Here is a 19,201-nt window from a genome sequence, read left to right as displayed (position 1 = left end):
AAGGCCACTGTCAAAGAAACCTGGGCTTCCATACCACCTCAGCAGTGCCACAAACTGATCACCTCCATGCCATGCCGAATTGAGGCAGTAATTAAAGCAAAAGGAGCCCCTACCAAGTATTGAGTACATGTACAGTAAATGAACATACTTTCCAGAAGGCCAACAATTCACTAAAAAGTTGTCCACAGCGCGAAGTTGATGTATTTCCTCAGCGACCAGCACGGATCAGCTCCAGGCATGATGAAGCGATATCGTCCTCTTTTGGAAGGCCAAACAAAGTAGTTTCGCTTTCACAACTAAACACACAGCACCTTCACAACATGGCGGCGGTGGCAACAACAATACTACAGCGAGAATAAAAGTTACGCCTTCTTTCTTTGCGTGAACATTTGGGCGGCGTTATGCAAATCTTCCCACATCGTGACGTAGACATGTGGGGGCGTGTAAGAACGAGCCGTTTTAGCCAGTCGTGGTTGACTCTTAACTTTTATAAAGAATATCTCTTTGGATTTGAGACTTTAGTCTTTGCAACTTTACAGATCTTCTTTATGCACCAAGAGCTTCACTCCAAAGAGAAAGGAAAAATTGAAATCGCATCATATGACCCCTTTAATTCAATTATATCACCTGCAATGGTTCCTGGGATTGTAGTTCTTTCCCTCACTAAAGCTGTCAAAGTCATTTGTCATTCTGTATGAATACTTGAATACTATTTTGCTTCAAATATATTGTGATTCACCTTGTAGCTGGTTGGTTTGGTTTATAGCTTATAATGCTTTACCGAAGACTTTTTTTAAATCCCTATGGGGAAAATCAATGAAAAAAAATACAACGGAAACAACAGATTGCAAAAAATGCCCTCTGTTGTGAAATTTACTAGCAATTTCTGAGTGAAAATTGTTTTTACATCAGGTTTTTTTTTTTCAGTGCATGATGGCTTAAAATATCTGTGAAGAGGAATATGCCATTTTTTAAAGTCATTAATCGCATTTGATTTCTCTTTTCAGGATGTAAAGGACTTCATGCGATAGAGCCGCTGGAGTACGTCTACTCTCCCCTTAACCTTGTCCTTCACAGCCTCTCTCTTGCCTGGCTAGCCAAAGTCTCCCAAACAGAGCGAGGCCATGCCTCAACCTTTGACCTTTACTACACTCTGACAGTGACACGTTCCCTCTTGTTAGGGTTCCTGTGTGTTTTGCACCCTGATGGACCAAAGGCACTGATGCATGGCAACTGGCACAGTCTGCTGTTTCTGGGATACATGCTCGGGATGTTACTGCTGGGTGCTGTGCAGCTTCTCTTTGTGGATGTAACAGCACTGTATTTTTCTGCTCTCCCAGCAGCCATGCTGCATGCGACCAGAGGGCTGGTTCTGCCCCTGTTCAGGCTGCTATAGGACATACGGACCAATCAGAGTGTAGATCATTCTGAAGAGGAACCGTTTATGTAGAATAACCAATCAAATACCTGATCAATCAAATACATGATTGATGATAACAGTATTAAAACCAAATTTATAGGCATGACATCCTCATGTTAAGATAATTATAATTAATTAATATGGTAATGCTACCAGTTAGCACTGATGTGCGACTCCTTTCTTCGCTTGCACTGAAACTATGACACAACTATGACACACATCCTACAAATGGGGTGTTTTCATGAAGGAGCTGATACTTAAGTTCTGGAATTAAATTATTAAAGGTAAAATACAGGTCTCTCAGACCAGCTTTTTTTGTACAGGCTATATTATTATTTTTATGTCTCAGCTGGAAGTTCTGAGAAAGAAAAAAAATTTTTTTTTTTTTGCATAAAGAAAATTAAGCCTTTTTTAGGACCTTTAGGGTTTGCATTGCAATGTAATTTTCATGATAGTTTCATAAATAAACCACAGTTTCATAGTGCAAAATCCTCATTCTAATTACTGCAATGCAAAAATTAAGTTATGGTTGTAGCCTATTGGTTGTACTGAAATTGTGCTTTTATTTTATGCTTTTAGTTTTAAAAAGTCATGAAAATGACAAACATCCAGATGCATTACAGTAAAAAGAATGGACAATGCGCTTACTTGCCATTAAAATAACTACAAAATACAAAAGTAATGAACCTTAAAGGCCATAAAAAGACCTTCATTTTTAATGCAAAATATATAGATTTTAATTTTTTTATATTTTGAGGGTGAAATATGATCTAAGCATGTTCTTGACAAGCTTTGTGAGAGTCACCTAAGTATGCCATTCCTCTTACAATAACCTTACAAACTTAGACCAGAGGAGCCCTTCACTGCATGGTTTCTAGAAATATAAACTATAAGCTATAAAGGGATATAAACTGCAATACAATGACTTAAGACTATTACAGTAGTAATATATGATTTAAATAGAATACCTGTGACTCATGTATTTATTTAGCTCCTAATATACAGTACAAACTACAGTATTATTGTTAATGTTTGGAGCAAATAAAACATATTGATGAGGTCTTCTCCTACCTAAACTAGTGTTTCTGTTTTTCTTCTCATATTTTGGTATAAATAGAATTAGAACATTTCCAGCACCTTTTCTTTATGATGTAAGCAGTACATAACGCACAGATACAGATCACACCTACTACGCATTTATATTGTTACCAGCGTAGGCCAAAGTCTGCCCAAGCAAGAATCATGAGGGTAAAAAAGTTCTGAGGCTTTGCTTCTAATCAGGCATGATTGATTTCTCTCTAAAGACTTGGTTAATGTTACACGAGCATGCAATTTGTTTAGTTTATCAGTAATGTCAGCGTAGATAAGCACTGTGAAATATCGCCATTCCTTTTCTATGATAGATAGCTGTAACTGATATTTGCTGTTGTAGTGCATACTTATCGGTTTGATTAATCTCAAATTACGTAATCGTAATTTATGAAACATCTCAGAAAATATTATCTTTATTCAAAAAGATAAAATAATATTTAATGGAGAACAACATGATAAACATCTTATCAGAGAATAAATTCCCAGTTAGTTTTTAGGGAAGTGCTCTGTGTTGAAGGAAACGCCAATTTTAGGATGTAACAATTCACAGTTCAGTACTGGGTGTGGAGCAGAACCCCATAAATGTAGCCACCTGATAGAGGAACAGTTGATGTGCACTAGGTGAAGGAACACTGAGTGCGTGATAAGTCTCTGAGAGTTGATTTTTCCCACTTTAGTTTGACGTATCAGGACTGATCTGCGTCAGGTGGGATGTGGATGCCTAGACTCTGCAGTAGGTTAGAAGCAGGCCCAGCAAGGCCGGCCTGAGAAGCAAGAGACTCCAGTAAATTTGAAACCAGGTTGAGATCCACATCAAGTGGCTGGATTTCTTCCTCAACAAGCTCTGACCTTGAGGCAGATGATGAGCTTTTAGATGCATCTGCTTTATTACTGGCCTAAAAGGAAATGGAAAAATAAATAAATCAATAAAATAAAAAAAAATTCACAAGGTTATGTGCACAGGATAAACAACATCTGTGGAGACTCACTCTGTTATTCTGTGCAAAGCTTTTGCCAATATTTGTGCTTTGCAGTTCCTGGTCCATTTCATCCATGTATTTCCTCAGATTGTCCAGCGCCTCGGCACCTGCCTGCTCCTGAGACTCGCCATTCTGCACTTCTTCATCATCGTTGACATCATTGCCTTCATCATCATCATCCTCAAAGTCGTCAGAGTCTAACTCATCATCCTTACTTCCTGTAAAACAGGAAGTGCAAATTATTAGTGCTTTTCGGGTAGTGCAGATTAGCAGTTAACCAATATATTTTGCATTTGTTAGTTACTACCATCAGCAAAAAAAAAAAAAAAAAAGCAAACTACCATCAGTTTTTCTATTTGGCCAATGTATCAGAAATGACAGAATTGACAACGCAAAATATATGTGAAAAATATATTATAATGGGATTACAGACAGAATAAAGAAGTTGCCATATGAATAAATGTTTATTTTACAGATTTTTTTTTTTTGGTCAAATTGTTGTTTTTAAATGTATTCATTTTTTAATTATTTCTAATTTAGTAAATATTATGTGAAATAAATATGAATTTCATTTCAGCAATTGTTAGGCATGTGTTTTTTTCTCTAAAATTAAACAATGTGATATCATATACATTGACTTTACATCAGCCATCATGCTCTGTAAAATATCATCAGCAACAGCAATAAAAAAATAAATAAATACTGCTCGTCCACCAGTGCAGACAATTAAATTGGGCATAAAAATAGGCATACATTTGATTTCTAAATAAAATTACAAAGAGTTCAGTTTAAAGAAAAATAAATCAGCTTTAACAAAAAAAATTAAAATAAATATATATATATATACACACACCTTTTTTCCAAAAGTGGGATTGATTTAAATGGTCTAATTTCTCTGAAAATCAAACTCACCTAGCAGTCTATCAAGTGCACTGGTTACTGCATCTGGATCATAACTAAAGGGCTCAGCCAGACAAGATCTGAAACACAATTCAGGAAAAGACATAAATGATCATGGTGAATAATAACTGAAGTATTGACAATTCAGATGGAATATCATTACCTGGGTATTTCAGCTCCTTCATGAGAGGACACGGCATTGATGAAGTTCTTCATGCCTTTCGTTACAGCTATGAGACTGTAGCCAGCCTCTTCCTCCTGCAGCTCCTCATCAGGTTGTGGCGTCTTGCGAGTGCCATCGCTCACCCCTCTACCTCCTCTCTCCTCAAGCAGCCTCTCCAGCTCCTGAGGTGAGATGTCTAACCATGCATCACCTACAGGGGGCGATTGAGAGGACAACACTATTGATTCCGAGAAGACAGAAACCATTTTTGTGCTTGATTCACAGTCTAGATTCACTTTCAACAAAAGTAGTGAATCAATTATACTAGATTACACTCAATATTTGATGCCAATATGTGCAGTGCACAGAGAAAACAATATCAGATAGAATACATACTGTCCTCTGGTGGTAGATGTGCCTCTTGATTTTTTAGCTCTTCCAAACTGTAGGAGGCATCCTCCAAGACATTCATCACCTCTTGGCCAGGATTCTGAATGTCAGGGCTTGAGAAAGAGTAACATGAGACTTACACACTACTGTTGAAAAGTCATTTATGCTCAACAAGGTTGCATTTCTTTTATATATAAAAAAAACAGTAGACAGCAATATTTTGAAATATAATTAAAACTCAACAAATGTTGTCACATGGTCCTTCAGAAATCATTCTAATATGCTGATTTGGTACTAAAGAAACATTTCTAATTATTATCAATGTAAAAACAGCTGTGCTCTTTAATATTTTATGGAAACTGTGATACATTTTTTTTCAGGATTTTTTAATGAATAGAAAATTCGAAAGAACAGCATTTATTTGAAACAAAAATCCTTTGTAACATAAAACACCTTTGCTGTCACTTTTGATCAATTTACTACATCCCTGCGGAATAAAAAAGTATTAATTTATTAGTGACCCCAAACCTTAGAACTACACGTACATACCAGTACATTTACACACAGATAAAGTCAAATAAACTTGATTTTGAACTGTGACAATGAACAACAAATAATAAAAAAAAGTCACTCTCACCGGTGAGTGCTGGTTACAGACTGTCTGAAGAAACTCTCTGCTGATGTCATTAGATCTTTGTATCGAATGGATCCTTCTAGTTCACCCTGGGTTTACAAAAATACACAAACACATAAGCAAAAACACATCCACACACATACAAAATGAAAGAGACGTTTATGTTTTATTAAATCGTTTCTCTCAGGCAAAGGAATCTTTGCATCATCTGCTTCATTAGAGTATTTTGAACAGAAACTCTTTCCTACCTTAAAATATCCATTCTTTTTGAGACTATCTAAAAAGCCTCTCCATAGTGGGTTACTGCTGACTGAAGCCTCTTTCTCTGATGAGGACTGTCCACTCTTGGAGCACAGGATTTCAAAGCCATGGGCCTTAGACATGAACAGAAAAAAGAACACTGCGCTATAGTTACAAAATTATTTATGTGAAAAATCACATTTCTGAGCATATTTTAAAAATCCACTTGTAAAATACTTGGAGAAACAGTTGTTCATCTCTGTAAGATTATAACCTGCGTGTTAATTGTCAGCTTTCTCCATACATGACTGGAGAACAAGATAACACATAACAAACTCACCAGTTTCATTCCCAGCTCATGAGCTCTGTACTGGGGATGAGAGCGGCCGGGAAGCGTGAAGCCACTCCTCCGATCTGGAACAAAACTCTGTTGTTGCAGCTGTGCATACAAGCAGCGAGTAAACTTTGCCTACAGGAAAGGGGGAAGGGAACAGTTTCATAGCTACATCTTTTAGCTATTACTGCTATATTTTAATATAGCAGTAATAATGTATTACTCCACTCTTCTAATATGCTAAATTGGTGTTCAGGGAGCATTTCTTATAATTATTCATGCTGAAAACAGTTTTGCTGCTTAGTATTTTTGTGGAAATCAAGATGTTTTTTTTTTTTCAGGATTCATTAATGTCTCTTAAAAACAGTATTTATTTGGAACTAAACAGTCTGCTTCTTACTGATGTCATAACTCTAGTGTCAGGAGGAAACGTGCGGAAAGTTCGACAGGCCTGGAGGTCAACAGGGTCACGCAGATAGAAAGCAGACACGGCAGGGGATATAAGGTCAGGCCTCCTAGACAACACCACAGCAATGCCCGCAGGCACATAACAGTGAACACGGTGGAAATTCTGCTGGATTTTATCTGGATACCTGCACACATATACAAATGATTATAGAGTACAACCTAAAATAAACATACAGACCTAAAACAGAAACGATATAAATACTTATTTTAAACAATATCATCACTCTCACCCATCCAGCCTCCTGGCTAGAGCTGAGCATATGGGCTGTTTGGCTAAACAGCTCTCAGTGTGTGAATGCAGCACCTCTAGAGCCTGACCCACAGCAGGCACTGAGTTTCTGGGCCAGCCAACCTCTCCAGAATGTGTGCGGTTGGGTAATATATGCAGTTCTCCCCAGAACAGAAACACCTCAGAAAGCCAACAACAGAGAGAAAAAGTGAACAGCCAATGGGAACAGCGTATATATGCACCTCAGGATGATAACAAGAACAACCTTACTTTTAAAAACAAAAAAAGGTTGTTTTTTTTTCCTGAAAATGATAACCATCCAAAAACTGTGGTGATATCAGTGCTGGTATTAAATTCAATGCTTACACATCACAGCGAAAGATATACGACAATTCAGACAGATGCTATTTCAAAAAAGATTACCATACTTGTGCCTGAAGGAGTACCACGGTATTGCTAGAGTCAATAAAACATTATAATATCATGGTTTTACCAATTTAAATGTCCAATACTAACCCTGTTTTCACTGCTGTCGGGGTCCAGCCACTTTGGCAGGTGTTCAGCTGCTTCAATCAGAAGAAACTGTCCATCATTATCGTAGACAACAGCAGCTACATCACTAAAAGTTCGTGTGATGTGTTTGAGCAGGTAAACGATGAACCATTCGTCCTCCACATTATCACCGAACTGAGTAACACCGCCCAGGTGCGCAGGCACATCTCCTATGGAGTGTAAAAGAAGCTCGTTTTTGGTAACTTAGTCACATGTACACTCTCTAGAACTGCAAAATGGATATACATATGCATACCTTTCTCAGGGTGGTATCTTAGATTGAAGGCTTGATGTTGCCAGATGTACTGCACCAGAAGAGGGGCGATCTCAGCGAGGATGTTTTGCAGGATCTGCTGGAGGAATCTCTCATGAGCTTCTGCGTCTGATGGGTCAGGATGAACCAGAAAAAGCTGATACTGGACTGCGTCTTCAGGGATAGAAGGTCTTTTTAAAAAATCCATATTCATGTCTTATTATACCCTGAAAGCTGGAAGGGAGCAGCATAGGTCAGTGTCACTAGAGATTCCTGAAACGTGCTTATCGAACGCTATACATCACAGAAATTACGCAGCATGTGAAATATTTGTTTATACAGATAAGAGTCTGGATATTACCTGTGATATTTTAATAGTTATGGGATAGCTTGATCAATAAACGCGTAATAATGGCGATCATGTGGACAGCTTGACATGTTTTGGAGCTTGAGCTCTCAGGATTTTTCCGTACACGCCCCGGAAGTGTCGTAGTTTAGCATACAGGTCCTCGGTTCAAAATAAAGGTCACTTTGAGCTATTTGATCATTTGAGTTTCTCACAAAATATGAGTGAATATATATATATATAATAACTGCTGAAGAGCTATTCAAATATAATAATAAATTAATACTTTTATTAATCAAGGATGTATTAAATTGATTCAAAGTGATAGAAAATACATTTGTAATGTTACAAAATATTTCTATTTCATATAAATGCTGTTCTTTTGAACTTTCTATTCATCAAAGAATTCTGAAAAAATGTATCACATTTTCCACAAAAAAAATATTAAGCAGCACAACTGTTTTCAAAATGTTTCTTGAGCACCAAATCAGCATATTAGAATAATTTCTGAAAGACTGTGTCACACTGAAAACTGAAGTAATGACTGCTGAAATTCCACTTTGCCATCACAGGAATAAATATACATTTTAAAATACGTTCCATTTAAAAACAGTTACTTTAAAATCTTATATTCTAATAAAATCTAATACTTTAAATTAAAGGGGTCCTATTATGCTTTTTCACTTTTTCAACTTTAGTTAATCTGTAATGTTGCTGTTTGAGCATAAAAAAAGATCTGCAAAGTTACAAAGCTCCAAGTCCACTTCAAAAGGAGATATTTTATTTAACAGAAATCACTTTTCAAAAACTACAACGAGCGACTCGTTAGGACTACAACGCATATTTTCCGGGATTTGTGATATCACAAATATCGACGAATGGGACGAGACCTGGTTGAGCTGCACTAGAGAAGGCAACGAGTGTTATCACTATGTCGGAGACACGCTAGCTTTCCCAAGGCAGACGAACTTAGAGTGGTTACAATCATCTGGGTTTAAATCGCGCTCAAGTTAATTTGATTTTGACGCAATATTTACACTGAAGCTGCAGGCATCATATCCTCCTGACTACCAGTAAAAACAGTTTTGTGAATTTAGTATTTTGTCATGTCATTGCATTGTTTAGAGCATAAGAAAAAATTAGAAGTACAAAATTTTAAAAATGATATTTTATTCATATGTTATGCCATGTCCTCTGTAGAGGACATCGGGATATTAAAAAGTTCTGTTTAAAAAAAAAAAAAAAAAAGGCATGAATAGACATGAAAAGGCAAAAACAGTGGGATTTTTGTGGGAATTTTAATTTTTTATACCAAACTTTATATAAAGATGATTCCCAACTATGTTATGAAAAAAAAAAAAAAAACATTTTTCTTTATACAAATACAATTCATTCCTTATAGAATAATGATGAAAAATACAGATTAGCCTACATTAGAAGAGACTGGCCTGCTTGTTTGGTTGGTTGGTTGTTTAGTCCGTATACTTTCAGATAAATATGGAAATATTATATCAAAGTTGGACACACAGAGAAAAGGTTTGTGAGTAAACAATTACCAAATGTAACAGTTATTTAGTTAGTTATGGAACATTATTTTATTTAGGTCTATTTAAAAACATACCCCAGCAAATACTTGATTGACAGTCAGATGACTCAGTCTTTGTTTGACACATCCATTACGTCTTTTGGCCTTTATATAATTCATCTGTTCCCCTGTGTGTTGATGTGGCTGTTTAAACAATTTAAACACATTATTTAATTCATCTCAGGGTTTAAACAGGTCCATTAGCTGGTTCCCCTGACAGTTATTTTTCAGTCTTAGAAATCCAGCCCCAGGTGTGCATTAGAGCGTGCATTAGAGAGAAACCTGCACCTGTGTTTGCAAGTCTCCCGATGACGAAAGAGCATTACAACTCATTTTAGAAGGACTGTATAAAAGAGACCAAGAACAACACACTTCATCTTGAGCAAAGACAGCAGGTAAGAGATTTTTTACTCTCAAAATTCCATATTGTTTTAAGAATATCAGATTGGGATAAATGTACCAGTTTAGACTTTACATTCAAGACTTTACATTATTATCATCCAGTTTAGAAAACATTCAAGCGACTCGAAATCTATATTTGTATCATAAATCTATATTTGAAATCTTAACTTACCATCATTTTTACAACAACCTTTGTTATATTCAGTCATATGATTTAATCCACTGCTTTAACCTCTTAAAAGTAAAATAAACTTGAATTCCTTTTCATGAACATTTACATTGTTTAGAGAAATTATAGAATTTCTTTGTATGGTTTCTGTTGCATAAATTGTTGAAAAATAGGGATGAATGTAATCACGTTGTACTTTGACTGTCCATTTAGTTGTTATTCCTTAGACAGGTAACAAATTAATATGTGTGATGTTAATAATTTTGTTTTAATGGATTTATAGAACCAAATAATTGAACATTGCATTTTTTCCTATTGTAAGAATCTGAACTGGGAGATAATGTAACTAACTAACTAAACAACCCACCAAAAGATCCTATAAATTAACATCTATATGACAGTACAATGTTGCCTATATCAAATGTCTTTGTTTTAGTTTTAGCATGGAGTGGAACGGGAGGTTGCTGGTCCAGTTGTTAACGCTAGTGTGTGTGTTGGAGGTTAGTCTTTGCCAACATTGGTCATACGGTTGGCTTCCTGGCGGAAAGAGAAGCGTTGGTGAAGTGGAGGCAACATTTAGGGTGAGCTTATCCTCTTGTTCTCATTTGTCTGTTAGATTTTTTAAGTGTTTGTCCATCCCATTGCATGTCCACTTTGGTCCTTTTTAGTAACCGGGGAGTGTTGTAACATGGGGTAGCATGAAAAACTGAAAATATTCAAAGTACTGAGATGTGTGAGTGCTAACATCGAGTAAAAATCTGTCTCCATCAGATGATGGATGCTGGTGATGCAGTACTGTCCATTCCTGCAGACTCTCCAATGGAGCGGCTTTCACCGATACACATAGTAAGAGCATGACTGTTTCTCTTTCTTATACTGGAAAACATCCGCAGCTTCATTTCCCAGTGTGAAACTGATCAGTTATGTCCTTCTATTATAATTACAGGTGAATGAAGTGGATGCTGAAGGTTTGCCTCTGAAAGAACAGATTTCCCAACAGACGAGGAAGAGTTTAAAAGCATAAAGGATGAAGATAAACCCTTGGAGCCAATGAGAATAAATTTACGTTTTATTACATGTGAACAGCATGTTTTATTGAGTCCTACTGGAATATCCTCCTCATAAGGTTTTAATAAATATACTGCATTGGAGGCACATATATACTGTAAATACCTAGTATGTCTAATTTGTTCAAAATGAATATTAAATGTGCTCAGAGCTGAAGCAAAAGTTGCACTAATTGATCAAATAACCAAAGGCCTTTTTCCCAGAATGTAGACAAAACATACACATCCCATCTTTTCTTCGACATGGTGGCGCTATTGTATCTGGATATGGCTACAAAGTGACCACGAAAAAGTTGCGACAACATTTTTATAGTTTATTCACTCTGGAGATTAGGCTGTAAATTGTTTTAATATTCATGACTGAAGCCAATTAAATGTGTTGTGGCTAATAAATATATCATAAGCATTTACAAAGATGATCTGTTAGCTTATCACATTTGTTTGCCTATAAGATTTCAAAGCACTGAATAATATGATTAAAACTGTTTTCGTAATATTTGTGGTTTGAATAAGAGATCACAAACTATGAAAATTGAATTAAAGTGTAACGTCGAAAACTAGACAATTATTTTAGTATGTCAGTAGGCCTAATTATGTTAACTGACATCCAGTTTAACTGTTCCGGTTGAAAAAAAAAAAAAACAGCATATGCTGGTTAGGTATGTTTTGAAGCATAGTAGCTGGTTTGAGCTGGCTTAAGCTGGTCCTTAGTTGGTCATGAGCTGGTTTTAGCTGGACATAAGCTGGTCCTAAGCAACTAGATCCTGCTCAGGACCAGCTCATAACTAGCTTACCAGCTTAAACCAGCTCATAACCAACTAAGGACCAGCTTAAACCACCTCAAACCAGCTGCCATGCTTCAAAACATACCTATCCAACATGCTGTTTTTTTTCCATAGGGGTCAGTAAACCGAATACATGTAAGGTTCAATAAAAGTATGTCAATATACTTTATTAGGACTGAGCAGATGGTCAAATAACTGAGCTATTAGCAACTGAAAGTGTACCTTCTCCAACAGGTCTTCTATATTAGGATTTTGATTGAGACAGCTTTACACCTCTGATACTGATGACTTTGCTCAGTAGTTCCACATGGTTCACAAACTGAAGGGAATTCAGAGAGCTGTGATAATATCAGTGATATGCGAGTGTCAAAGGTGAATCTGTGAGGTGAGATCTTGGATGGTGTGACACATTACTCATATTTAAGTGCTTAGACATTATCACCTCTGAACATGAAGCTGAATGCAGCATCTGCATGATACGTTCACCTGTGACAGATACAAACTGAAAATCTTCTTGGAAAGACTCTAAAAATCAGGCCTCAAAGGTGAGGGTTAGTGTTTAGCAAAACCTGCTCAGAAAATCAGAACAATTTCTTTAAGTATAACCATAACCCATGATTTGTTCTGACACATTACATGCTTTGAAGATTATAACAGCAGCATGGGGCTAATGCAGCACAGGGATAATATTGTAAATCACCTTCATTCTGTCAATCAAAAGAGAATCTTTACTTCTAAATCATAGTTTATTATCATTCTGAACCATTAAAAGCTACAGTTTGATCACGTCTTACTCTGACATATGATATACAGTAGACTAATTACACGGATACTCCCCCTAGATCATGTCCCTTGTTCAAGTGTATAATAATCTAAATGTTAAATCTTATACCTTACACGGATTTGTTAGTATATGTTGTCTTATCCTCAGCGGATTAGCCTTCCACCTCTGCTGACATCTCAAAAGAACATCACCCAACATTGCTTCCTGTGAAGTTTCTACAAGTTTCAAGCAGTTTGTTCTGAATGCTATTACACCAAAGAAAAGCTTCTGCAGCAAACCGTACAATAAAAGCACAAAGACAGACACAAAGACATTTTCGGTTTTTATAATTTAAACTTTATCAGACTTGATCCTTGATACACCTGACCTACTAATAATACTATTACATTTTTCAAAACATTATAGAGATTAATATAGCGTGCAATGTGTGCTCAACCATTCAACCTCTACCACAGATATTGTAGGAAATAATAACATAATTAACACTATAAAATGTCCTTCCCACTTGTACTATTATAGAAGATGTTTGAAACTGTGGATTGCTATATTTTTTGATTAATATGAAACGCTTGTATTCCTCATTCGTAATTGCTTTGGATATGGTTATTAACTAAATATATGCAAAAAAAAAAAAAAAGGTGTTATTTGGAATAGAAAAAAATTTAATGAAATAAAATAATAAAAACAGACTTATTTTATTTCAGCTAATATCAAAAGCAACATTATTTATTTTTATTTAGTTTAACTTGATCTACTAAAATAACTAAAAATAAAACAATATATACAGACATGTATATAGACATTAAAAAACTTGGCTAAAAAGGGCAAATATAATAAGTGGTTTTAAAGCATCTGAGGGAATTAAACATGTGATTTTTTTAAGGCAAAAACAAAAATTAAGTAATTTACTCTTAAACAAAGATATTTTCAATAACTACAAACCAACATGTCTCATTTGGTAAATTACAAATATTATTTAACAGAAAACAGCCAATGTTTTTTTTTTTTTTTTTTATCATCTACTGAAAAGGAAAATGAAAGAGTTTTATATTCTATAGTCTAACCTTTTTGTGTTAAGTGTCACAGGAAATGGATACAAACCTGTACAGTTATGATAGCAGCTCCCACACTCCATTAAATGATTTGAAATTGCAGGGAGGGTTTGCGTTCACTGAGCATGATCCAACTGTTTTATTCTGTCAGCCACAAATTGCTCTTTTGTAAGGTGGCATGAAGCCGTATGTGAAGGCTTAGTGAGAGATCAGCACAGCCTGAGGCAGTGGAAGCAGCGCATGTCACATGTGATCAAACACAATATAAGGCAGTATCCCACCACTGACTGTGGAGATCTCCCCAGGGACGCCCCTCCTTCATCTTCCCATTAAAAGAGATCATGACTGTCTGTCTGACATCCAGAGGAGCTAGATATTACAAGTGGAAGTGTGTGTATGGCAGCTAAATGCTGATTCTCAGACTATTTAATCAGAAACTTTTGATATTTGTGCTCAAGAGTATAACTAAATTTGCATTATGTTAGACACATTATGGAGTAACACATAATTGCTAATGATTAAACAATACAAATGTCTGTGATGACGCATTTATTAGTGTGACAAAATACACACTACTGGTCAAAAGCTTGGAATATGTTTAGGGACAGGATTAGTGGTTTGGTTAGGTTTAAGGGAGGGCTAGATGTAATTAGACGAGGGTATTTTTCAATATAAGTACAATGTAAAAACATTAATGTAACTAATACATGCATTGTATCAAATCATTAATTTAAAAGTACATAGTAGATAAAGACACTCAATATAAAGTGGGTCCTTTTTTATGATCTTTTATTTGTACTCCTATGTAACATAATCCTTCTTAAATCATTATAATATAATGATTTAGTGCTCAAATATGATCAGTTATTATTGGAGATTAATGTTGAAATTTTTTACTGTTTAATATTTCTGTGGAAACCATGATACATTTTTTCATTGGTGAGCATAACAGACTTCCTTCAAAAATATAATTTTTTTTTTTTATTATTCTATTGACTATTGATCCAGTATTAACAAATATTTTATTTGCTTTACAGAGCTGTTAATTAGCTTAAAATATTCCTTATATAATTCTAAATGAGATACGGAATACAAAATTATTTGCTGCAAAAAATATCACTTATGCATGTCAGCTAAAAAAAAATATATAAAAAAAAAATCACAATTTCTGCCATAATCCTTTGGATTAAACAGCATAAATACAAAATTATTTTTCGAATCACATTTTAACAATGTCAATGTAACACTGACAACCAGAACTAATCAAACCACCTGTTCTCAAAAACACAATTCCAATATATTCCTTTAACTATAGAAGATATATGGATAACAACAAAGGGTCTGTTTGCTAAAGTGGAATATAATTTGTCCAATCAATCAGAAATCAAAAAACGTAATTAACAAAATGTTTGTGAACAAACTGAGAAGCAGCGTGAAGTGGTTTTGGGATCCATCAGATGGATTTTTCACTCTTTGATGCATTGAGCTCCAATGTTTTTTTCTCATGAGTGAGCAACCAAACTTTAATATCATCTCCCTTTCCTCCCATATATGAGCCACTGTCCCCTGAACTACGCAGCACCCGGTGGCACGGCACTATCAGGGGAACCTAAGAGAACAACAAACAAAAGGCTGCATCAAATGAGAAAAAATACCTCAAGATAAATCAATCTGTCATGATCATTGCAACAATCTCACCGGGTTATTCTTCATGGCTGAACCCACTGCTCGCACAGCTTTTGGATTGCCGATCATTTCAGCAAGCTGCTTGTAGGAGACCGTTTTACCAAGTCCCACTTCCTTAAACAGAGTCCACAGCACATGTGCTTTAAAAGAGTCTGAGAAAGAGAAAGAGGGAGGAAAACAGTGGCAGTTAAAAGCCTTGTTTTTACTTGAAATGAACTACAGATATAGTGGAGTAGTGTGTGTATGTGACTAACCACTCTGCATTAGCGGATGGTGTAAGGCAGGCAAAGGAAGAGCGCTGATGGACTCGGGTTTCATGAAGTAGCACTGAATCCAGTCAACACAGCGCTGCAACTCAGGGCTCATTTCTGACTGGCCAACAGGTTGTACACTACAACAGGATACACATTAAAGGAAATTTTGTTGAAAATGCAATGTATATCGGAGCAGATCTAGAGAAATTTAGCATTACATCACTTGCTCACCGTGGATCCTCTGCAGTGAATGGGTGCCGTCAGAATGAGAGTTCAAACAGCTGATAGTAACACCATAATAATCCACACGACTCCATCAATAAACGTTTTGTGAAGCATGTGATGTTTCGAGCGCTTCGAAACAGTGAATCATTTTGTGAAACAAATGATTCAATTGATTCAGAATTTAAAATAGCTTAGTTCCCCCAATAAGCACTACGTGTGGTTTCGTGAACGCGATTTCACCAAGTGCAACATGTTCCTGGATCAACATCCTTGTTGATTCTGGAACAACATTCCAATCAACCAATCAGAATTGAGGGATAAGTTTACAGGAAATGTCAATTTTAGCCTTACAACCAGAGTTAGGTGCTTCTACACCCTTGTGATTCAACTATCAATTCCCTCTGATTTTAGAGATTATGGGTAGGGTTAGGTTTAGGGGTAGGGATAGGGTTAGGTCTATGTTTTGGACAATAATGTTGATCCAGGAACATGTCTTACTTTGCACAATCACGGCGACCGTGTGGTTTACATGTTATGACTGGCTAATGTCTGACAGTTTGTGTCATGTTTGCGAGAGTTACCTTTCCTCTCTGTCTGTTCCCAGTTTGATATTAATGGTATGAACTCCCTTCTCACAGCCGCTCAGCAGGATTTCTCCTACTGGCGAGCAGAGAGTCACATCCCGCAGCACACAAGAACCGCTGTCAGACATCACAAACTGCACACAGCAAGCAATCTGCTGTCAAAACGCTGTTAAACACATGCAATATATATACTGAAGTCACGTGAGACAAAAACTCGCACGCAGTTTTGCACACTCAAAACATCAAGTTACTTTTTCACGCCGAAGTAAAATCACCTACAGTAATTACAAGATGACATTCTTTTTTTATTACACTTGTGAGCGTATTAGCAAACAGAAAAATAACATAGATACAACATACATGATTACAACGAGCAATGGACGCCAGGGACGTTTTTAATGTCTTCGGAACATGACTGAACATTAATTTCACTTCCTGCTTGGTAAACGATGTAAGGACAACCGACCAATCAGAGCGCAGCATATTTGCGCTCAGCTCTGTGAATGGACAATTTTGCTCTCAATCTGCCTCACTGCCAGCAGCGTTTTATAATAACATATTTAATGTCGATTGATTCAGGTCGAGCAAATCTTGATAACAGAAAAATTATAATATACTTGATTCATACATTAGTTCTTCTTATTAAAGAGAATAACTCCTCATTTTGCACTCCATTTCATAAAGACAGATGTGAACAAAAGACAAATCACACATTGTGAAGGGGTTTTAACATCTACAACAGGATTTTCAGTGTTCAGGTGAATGTGCAGCCTCCTCTCTCACACACAGGGAGGACTCACTCATGCGCTCAGATTTCTAAGAGACAAACTCCATGTTCAGCATTTGGTTTTATTTTTGATGCCACCTCCTTATAGTAAAACTTGATCGTTTGAAAGAGAGCTAATTTGAGAATTCAGTGAAGTATCTTCTAGAACACAAACAGAGCTGCCTCCCCTGCCATAAGAGCAATTCTCAACCTATATGAGAATTTAATGAGACATGAAGAATAGACTTGTAGAGACATAGTCCATGTGAAACCTGGGCTGAAATAAATCCTTGTTAGAAAATTATCATTGTCATTGTCACCAGTTAGTCTAGTAACAATCCATGTCCAATGTTTCTTGATAACAGAAAAATTATAATATACTTGATTCATACATTAGTTCTTCTTATTAAAGAGAATAACTCCTCATTTTGCACTCCATTTCATAAAGACAGATGTGAACAAAAAACAAATCACACATTGTGAAGGGGTTTTAACATCTACAACAGGATTTTCAGTGTTCAGGTGAATGTGCAGCCTCCTCTCTCACACACAGGGAGGACTCACTCATGCGCTCAGATTTCTAAGAGACAAACTCCATGTTCAGCATTTGGTTTTATTTTTGATGCCACCTCCTTATAGTAAAACTTGATCGTTTGAAAGAGAGCTAATTTGAGAATTCAGTGAAGTATCTTCTAGAACACAAACAGAGCTGCCTCCCCTGCCATAAGAGCAATTCTCAACCTATATGAGAATTTAATGAGACATGAAGAATAGACTTGTAGAGACATAGTCCATGTGAAACCTGGGCTGAAATAAATCCTTGTTAGAAAATAATCGTCATTGTCACCAGTTAGTCTAGTAACAATCCATGTCCAATGTTTAGACCATTTTTCCTTTTCTTTAAATAATAGTGTTTTAGTAGACAAATGTTCCAGGAAAAGCTTAGTATAATCTTTAGTATAATGTCACTAAAGACTGGAATAATGGCTGTGGAAGGTTCAGCTTTGCCATCACAGGAATAAATTACATTTGAAAACATTAAAATGGAAAACAGCTACTTTAAATAGTAATAATATTTCACAATATTTTAACCAAATAGACAACCTCGTTGAGCATAAGAGAAAATCTTACTGACCCCAATCTTTTGAATGATAGTGTAAATGTAAACATTTCTAGTGCTCTGAGGGATTAAGTAGCCAATCAGAACTCAGCAAGAAGACACACAAAGTTAACATACATAGGTAATATTTATATTTAATGGCTTGGGCACAGACCACAAATACACTAATAATAGAGAGGTGCATATTGTCTATGACATATAACAAAAAAGTTGCTTTATCACCAACCAATATGATTTAACATTTTTATTGTTTTTGTATTGCCTGCACTGGGAGAACCTTCAAAATGCAAAACAGATGCTGTTGTTCCCTGACTACAAAGATCACAACTTCTAAATGGAGTTTTTCATTTGTCCATGTGAGAGTGTGACTGGTGTCACTAGTCCATGCAAGGCTGTAAAAAACAAACAGAATAGACATGAGTCTGTCAAATTTGCACACTCAGTACATTATGTACTGTCACAATTTAAGGTATTATAGGGTAGACGAAAAGAGCAGGCGAGCAGCTTGTGTGTAAATACATGCATGTCATGTGCCATTACCGTGCAGACGGGGACACCTGAAGCTTGTTCTGTTGAGGACTGCAGCTTCAGAACTGGAGCAAATGCACTTTTTTGCTTCACTACAGACATGCATGAAAGAAAAGGAGACAAGGAAGGTTTAAATGAACCACGAATATCTATATATATATCTATATCTATATCTATATCTCTCTATATATCT

General features: G+C 36.1%; 3 protein-coding genes and 1 pseudogene across 8 annotated transcripts in view; 2 read left to right on the top strand and 2 right to left on the bottom strand.

Moving 5' to 3' along the window:
• LOC107668613 (uncharacterized) overlaps positions 1-1,775 on the top strand; it is a 5,972-nt gene extending 4,197 nt beyond the window's left edge. For all 4 annotated transcript variants that reach the window (XM_016460557.1, XM_016460556.1, XM_016460555.1 and 1 more), the window contains one exon: positions 1,008-1,775. In XM_016460557.1, coding sequence (XP_016316043.1) covers positions 1,008-1,396 — 389 coding nt within the window. In that variant the 3' untranslated portion in view covers positions 1,397-1,775. The remainder of the gene's footprint in view (positions 1-1,007) is intronic.
• Positions 1,776-3,188: 1,413 nt separating this feature from the next.
• Positions 3,189-8,140, bottom strand: LOC107668612 (protein ecdysoneless homolog). Of its 2 annotated transcripts, none has more exons than XM_016460551.1 (13): positions 8,017-8,140; positions 7,659-7,889; positions 7,367-7,572; positions 6,852-7,030; positions 6,554-6,746; positions 6,160-6,288; positions 5,828-5,953; positions 5,583-5,668; positions 4,952-5,058; positions 4,556-4,766; positions 4,405-4,472; positions 3,502-3,710; positions 3,189-3,408 (listed from the first exon to the last, which is right to left on the bottom strand). In XM_016460551.1, the coding sequence occupies exons 2-13, from the start codon at positions 7,867-7,869 to the stop codon at positions 3,199-3,201; spliced, it is 1,935 nt and encodes a 644-aa protein (XP_016316037.1). In that variant the 5' UTR covers positions 7,870-7,889; positions 8,017-8,140; the 3' UTR covers positions 3,189-3,198. The 2 variants fall into 2 exon arrangements, with proteins under 2 accessions (XP_016316037.1, XP_016316038.1); XM_016460552.1 differs by having other exon boundaries at positions 7,367-7,569.
• Positions 8,141-9,915: 1,775 nt separating this feature from the next.
• Positions 9,916-11,374, top strand: LOC107668599 (progonadoliberin-3-like; annotated as a pseudogene).
• Positions 11,375-14,955: 3,581 nt separating this feature from the next.
• On the bottom strand, positions 14,956-17,044 carry LOC107668597 (methylated-DNA--protein-cysteine methyltransferase). Of its 2 annotated transcripts, none has more exons than XM_016460535.1 (5): positions 16,955-17,044; positions 16,592-16,728; positions 15,786-15,922; positions 15,544-15,683; positions 14,956-15,454 (listed from the first exon to the last, which is right to left on the bottom strand). In XM_016460535.1, exons 1-5 carry the CDS (start codon positions 17,015-17,017, stop codon positions 15,299-15,301), a joined length of 633 nt encoding a protein of 210 aa, XP_016316021.1. In that variant the 5' UTR covers positions 17,018-17,044; the 3' UTR covers positions 14,956-15,298. The 2 variants fall into 2 exon arrangements, with proteins under 2 accessions (XP_016316021.1, XP_016316022.1); XM_016460536.1 differs by having other exon boundaries at positions 16,592-16,760; positions 16,955-17,009.
• Between the last annotated feature and the right edge of the window lie 2,157 nt (positions 17,045-19,201).

This window comes from Sinocyclocheilus anshuiensis, unplaced genomic scaffold (genome assembly GCF_001515605.1).
Source record: "Sinocyclocheilus anshuiensis isolate Anshui unplaced genomic scaffold, SAMN03320099.WGS_v1.1 scaffold2047, whole genome shotgun sequence".
NCBI lineage: Eukaryota > Metazoa > Chordata > Actinopteri > Cypriniformes > Cyprinidae > Sinocyclocheilus > Sinocyclocheilus anshuiensis.
The sequence above is the reverse complement of the archived record's forward strand: the minus strand, read 5'-3'. Positions and strand labels throughout refer to the sequence as shown.